The sequence below is a fragment of the Rhamphochromis longiceps genome, linkage group LG3 (assembly GCF_057381845.1).
Source record: "Rhamphochromis longiceps isolate RC_006_pf linkage group LG3, R_longiceps_female_GT1.1, whole genome shotgun sequence".
NCBI lineage: Eukaryota > Metazoa > Chordata > Actinopteri > Cichliformes > Cichlidae > Rhamphochromis > Rhamphochromis longiceps.
Window position 1 is genome coordinate 51,577,255 of NC_140559.1, and position 6,078 is coordinate 51,583,332.

The 6,078-nt window shown below is 44.4% G+C and overlaps 1 protein-coding gene across 1 annotated transcript in view; it reads right to left on the reverse strand.

Moving 5' to 3' along the window:
• Positions 1-5,159, reverse strand: part of col25a1 (collagen type XXV alpha 1 chain) — a 161,220-nt gene extending 156,061 nt beyond the window's left edge. Inside the window, exons 1-2 of the mRNA XM_085400267.1 lie at positions 4,474-5,159; positions 4,277-4,346 (exon numbers count right to left, since the gene is read on the reverse strand). Of these exons, the coding sequence (XP_085256393.1) occupies positions 4,277-4,346; positions 4,474-4,773 (370 nt within the window). The 5' untranslated portion in view covers positions 4,774-5,159. The remainder of the gene's footprint in view (positions 1-4,276; positions 4,347-4,473) is intronic.
• Between the last annotated feature and the right edge of the window lie 919 nt (positions 5,160-6,078).

Below are 6,078 nucleotides of genomic sequence, written 5' to 3' on the forward strand. Positions count from 1 at the left end.
CAGTGTTTTGCTGCCAGGCTTTTTGAAGTGTTAACATCAAGAAATGCTGCAGAGTGGGGAAAGGGGGCTGTGCGGGGAATTAGGCGTATGGGTGAGTAAACAGGAGAAAGCGCAAACCACCAGCGCTTGCTGACGGCACATTTTATTATGGTCCCATTAAACAACAGGCCCTGTTTGGAATGCAGATCCCAGGGAAGGAGAAGGTACACGCACATTTTAAAAAAACAAGAAGAAGGGAAACAGCCCGCGAATGCTGAAACAATTATTATAAAGGGACTCGCTTCAGTGTAGAGCACGGTGTGGGTGCGACTGGAGACATTCTCACATCATGATGGTTTCACAGGTTTGATTTACTCCTTAATTGTAACGGAGGGTGTAAAATACGTTTTCAGACAATGTGAAGCTCAGGATAACTGACTGTTGTTCAAAGTGAGTAATTTGGCTCTGCAGTTTCTTTGCTGGGCTCCCCACCACACACTAAACTCACACTAAAATTCAATCCATATGTTTTAATTCACGCTGTGTACCTTCTTGTCAAAACCTGGCACTCACACACACACTTACTCTGTCTGCTGGCTATTTTGTCAGACATACGTGGGCTATTTGGAGATCTGGTAAGCTTACGTTTTACCACTCTACACTCCAAATATATATTTTTTCGCTATTCTTCATCCCTGATCAACCTGAACCTTTTTCCCTGTAACATTTTTCCCCTCTCGTTTTTCTGTCTCTAATGTAATTTTCTGTCTCCTTAATGGCGTGAAAAGGCTCGCCCTGCTCCTCACTGGGTAAGTGAAAAAAACCATAGGAGAGCGTGGCAGTCTCCATTTCTGTGTCTTACTGAGCTATTAATCTATCCTGCAGTCCATGCTAGGTTAGCTTTCTGTGGGTTTAGTTAGTTTCTATCCGGATCATTTAACAGCATATGCTAAACCCACCTGTTTGTTCCTTTACACATGGATGCCGACCTCATCTGACGGCTTGATTGAGGTGTCTTAGCTTGCTGGCTTTGTCATATAAGACAAAATTGTGATTTTTCACAGGGAGCAAATGTGTCTGCACGCGATGTAGTGGGAGGTGGATGGATTATTAATATTAAATTTCATGCCATTCCATCCAAGAAGTGTTAACACGCTGGTTGAGGAAGGGGAAAAGTCTAGCAATCAGCAGGAGTCATCCTCTGTGGGCCGTAAATGTCAGAGTGAAACGTCCTTCTGGTTGAGATATTTCAGCCTGCACCAAAGAGATGGACCGACTGACAGGAACTGCCACCCCAGGAGACACATCTCTAGCTCAACTACAGACTGTGCCAGTTTGCAGGGAAAAGTTAGCCCGTGTCAGAATGGTGTTTTTCCCTCAGAAAGTAATAACTGAGTAATAACACAAAGCGATACCCCCCCTCGCTGTTAAGATGACAAACAGCATCAGCAAACCCATCACTTTTTTTCCCGCCAGGAGTGACATCAGCATGAATAAAACACAGTAGAAGTTCACAGCCAACTTTCTCAGATAAAGACGGCGAAAAACTTCCCATGATTCAGGAACAACCTATAAAATATCCCCAAGCTATGGACCATTGCTCTGTCTGTGTAACCACTCCATCTTCTTTGACAGCAATAAAGTGAAGACTGTGAAAAGCACATTACGGTCCTCCCCTCAAAGAGAGAGAGGGAGAAAAAAAAGACCTCATCTGAGCCACAGGCTGTCTCCTACACAGAGGAGAGGCTAGATATTGAGTGAGCCCATTCAGAATTCATAGAGTATAAAGTTATTTGCCTGGAAAGAGCACGCTCCAAAGCACTAACAAAGTATTACTGAAAGTTGCGTGCGTAATACGCTTACACTACGTGAGCGTTTGGATTTTTAAACTACGCTGCAGATTCTTCAAAGTACACTGATGATATATGTGTTTTGTATGAAATCATAGTTCAAAAAAATAAATGGGGGTTGGGGAGGGGGGGATAAGAGACCACAACTAGCTGCCAGCTTCCAGGATCAAGCTCGGAGCCGTCTTGGTTTTTAGCGTCGTCTCGCTTCATTTGATGTGAAATGTTTGCATTGTTTTATTCTCTGCCCCTTTACAGAACTGTGGAGGGAGAAAATAAATAGCAAACATATGACAGGGATTGAGAACAGAGAGCCGCCTGATTGTGAGTGTCTCATTATGGTTAATACTCGCAGTACTTCTGGCTCATTAATTCAGGCATGCCCACTCTGCAGATGAGACATTTGCAGTTGATAGAGCACTTGTGAAAACTGAAGATTAAGGATCTTTCGTTTGGGATTATCACTCGCACTAGTCTCGTTTCTTCTTGTGCCCGTGTCTGATTATGGTATATAAACATATTTTTTATTGCGTTGCTGTTCATATTTGGCAGGGTGAAGGAAAAAGAAAAAAACAGGGGAGGTCAGGGGTTGAGGGTCAACAACAAAGCACTTTCTTTGGTTGGGATTCAACACCTTAATTTCAGACCTGCAGCGCAGATGTTTGCCAATACCCGAGAATTTTCCATGAAACCTTCCAAGCACCACTATGCACTGTGACTTTTTCCAGAAAGGTCACCTACAGTATGTTCACACTTACTGTGTAACATTCCCAGCTGGAGTTGACTGAGGCTGATCCCCTCTTCATCAAACTTTAAAAAGTTGTGAAAACATGTCAGCGTCCCGCAGCATGCCGTCTACCTAGTGGTTCAGCAGTGTGCCAGGAAGGAACGCAAAGGTTCACGTGTGGTTCACTGAGCGCATGGAAATGTTACTAGAGTGCTTTGCAGTAACATGCTATTAGACAGGCCATACAGCGTACTTCATTCTGACATCAAGGAGCAATTCATCCCATCTGTCGGATAACCATTAAGGAGCCGGGATGCTTGCTGGTGACCTTTTGAACGCATTACTCGAGGTGCTCATATTGATATTTGGCACATGTATGAAAAAGCATGTAAAGGTAATTTTAAAAAAGCCTTAAGAAATCCGCAGGATGTTACTTACTTGTAAAGAACATAACTCCACAATGTCAGCACTTTCAGGAGCCGAGAAAACACAGCCCTGTTTTCGGCTTTATGACGAAGCAGTTTTCAGATGATGGATGGACTTTAACTGGGTCGTTTAGCCTAAAATGCTAAAATGCATAACTTTTGGGCAAAGACTGAATCCTTCACTTTATCTGAGAATCAGTTGAAATAGACACATTTTATTTATCACTGACAGTATATAGCCCTTATCTGACACCCTGTTATCTCTGTATATGTCTGGACATGGAGATGTGACATTATTGTAGCTGTTGAAAAAACAGAACTGGTGCCTGAGTCATTAACTGAATGTGGGCTTAACAATCAGACTTTTAGCTTTAATTCAAGGGGATGAACAAAAACGTTGCATTAATTGTTACAAAATTGCAGCAATTTTTACGCACCGTCCCTCGTTTTCAGGGACTCGTGAGCTATTTTAAGGGCAGGTGTGAGAGATTTTTTGTAATTTTCAACCCCTCAAAGTCCCCGATGCACCATCTGGATTTCACCTTATCGGCTAATGTTGTATTTTTTATCTGTTTTCTGTCGGTGCTATTTTATAATTTCTATCTTTTCTTCTTCTTCTTCTTCTTTTTTTTACTGCAGTGAAACTGGAGCTGTCAATCACACATTCAAGAGCAGGACTGGCTGTTTTTATTTTTTATTAATTTCTTCTTCTTTTTTTTTCCCTGAAGGCTAACCTACACTGATGCACAATAGTGGCTTGGCAAACATTTAGAAGTAAACCAAAAACCCACAAGTTCAAATCCAGAACATTCCCCCCCCCCCCCACTTACGATGCACTGGCAACCCAACCTCGGCTCAGTCCTAAAATGACCAGAATGCTGCGCTACACTGGAGGAATAAATGTTTCCATCTACTGGTTAGAAATGTGAATTTCAGCCTCTCCCACTTCTCCTCCATGTGAACAAGGGAGCAGGCAACATCACAAGTCGGACAATCTCTCAGCACCTCTATGTATAGACGGCTGTTAAATGCCTTTCTTTCTGTTAGGTGCATTGAGCGCTCAGCTGTCCGCATCCTTCACAGGAGACCTCCCCTGAACTATCAGCACTGTCACATTTCATCAGATTCAATGAAATCAACTACAAACATGCAAACAAACAAAAACCTGTCCCTGAAAAGCTTCCATTCATTCTCACACCAGCCTGTGCTCGGAGTCAAACCCGCTTTAAAAGCCAGTACCTCACACTCCCACATGCAACCCCGCGCCCGCACCGCACTGGAAAAGTAGTTTCCTTTACCTGGAGGGCAGTTGCATTCAGGTGATGTTTGTCTGGCTGTCCGAATCTTGACGAAATTCTCATAGGAGCGCTGAAAGGTGAAAGAAAAGCATCATTTTTCATTCATTCGCCCTTTGAGTGAACCACAGTCCATTTACGCGCAAGTGAAGGGCTCAACAACAAAGTGCCGGAGAGCCGAGCGCATAAGCCAATCTTACCTGAGAGAGCAGCTCGTCCACTCTTTCCTCTATCAGTGAATTGAAATCCTCCACGGAGTAGCCAGGGGCACGGGTGAAGGTGTGCTCGCCTTTGGCACTCTCCAAATCCACAACTCGGTTCTTGATGTCAGCTCCGCTAATGCTCAGGAAAATGCAGAAGGCGACGGACGCCACGGAGCAAAACGAGGAGAAGACGTTCAGCGCAGTCGTGCGGCAGTAGTGTCGCTTCTGCCGGGGCGACAGTTCTTTCTCCATTTTTTCCATGCACTTAGATGCTCCTCTCGCCACTGCGTTCTCCATTTAACTAACAACTCCACGCGCTGCTGAGAGCAAACCGCATCTGGCGCGGAGTCACCAATTTATGGCACTCTGCTCTGTGTGAGTGAGTGAGCGAGCGTGCGTGCGCCTGCAACGCTGCGTTCACGTACGGTGACTTTGTGGTGACAGCGACAGATGGATGAGTGGAGCGCCGCTCAAGCTCCAGCCGAGTGAAGTCAACCTGCGTGACGGCGTGCCGCTGCTGCTCCTGCAAACTTGTTGCACGGAGCTTTGCAAAGTGGTCTGCAGAGGAAACCGCTCTTATGCACTCAACAGTAGAGAGGGAGAGCGTGGAAGCGGGAGGCAGTGCGCACGCAGAGGACACAGCATTAATAAGACTGAAGCCTTTCCGTGGCGCAGGCATGCTCCCCCCCCCTCACGAAGGCAACAACACGCCTCCAACGTGTCCCACTGATTAACATAATTTATTGGCTCACTCCTTTTGGGCTATTTCAGCCCAGGGGGGTACAGTTGCCATTAGCTTGTTGATGAGAAGTGATGATCAGTAAGGACAAGGACACATTTAGCCACATTTTTTAAAAATTCATTTGAAACTTTTTGCAAAAATAGCCCACATGATTACTTGAGTTAAACGGACCGTGTGCAGGATTCAGCGGCCTCACCCTCCATCGTCAAGCTGGTGGCCACTACAAATTCTAAATGTCCACTCTGGTCCAACACTGCAAACTGTGGGTGGAAGAGCACGCACTCCCTATAGAAATATGAAGGGACCATTCTAAAATGAGAGAAAATGACACTTTGGGGTGATTATACAGTAGTAAAAACATAATTATGTATATTCCATTGCAACAGTGTCTCCCAAATCCTACACAATGGACCTTCAAATCAGCAGTGGGCATGGTTTTTTTTTCTTTTTCCAGAGGAAACTGCTATTGTGACTTAGATGAAGTAAGCAAAGTGCCATGCACTGCACAACCGAATCAATATGTGGTCACAGGTTACAGTAACAGTATGCATTCTTTTTTGATTTTGTGACATCCGCCTGCCTAGAGTGAGCAAATTATTGGTTTGGACCATTTGTGGGCTTCAACAGAACAAACATGAATGAGGTCTGCTGAGGACTGAACTATGTTTGGGATAAATGCTGCATTCGGCTCTAAGACAATGTTACATAAATAATCAATGTGAACGGGGGCGACAGAACAATAAAAATATACAGTAGCTCAATGCACTGATCTCTGCATTTAGCTATTGGATGCAAGCAACTGACCCACAAAACTGTATTTGTATCAAATATTCATACGGCTCATAAGAAAATATGAGCAG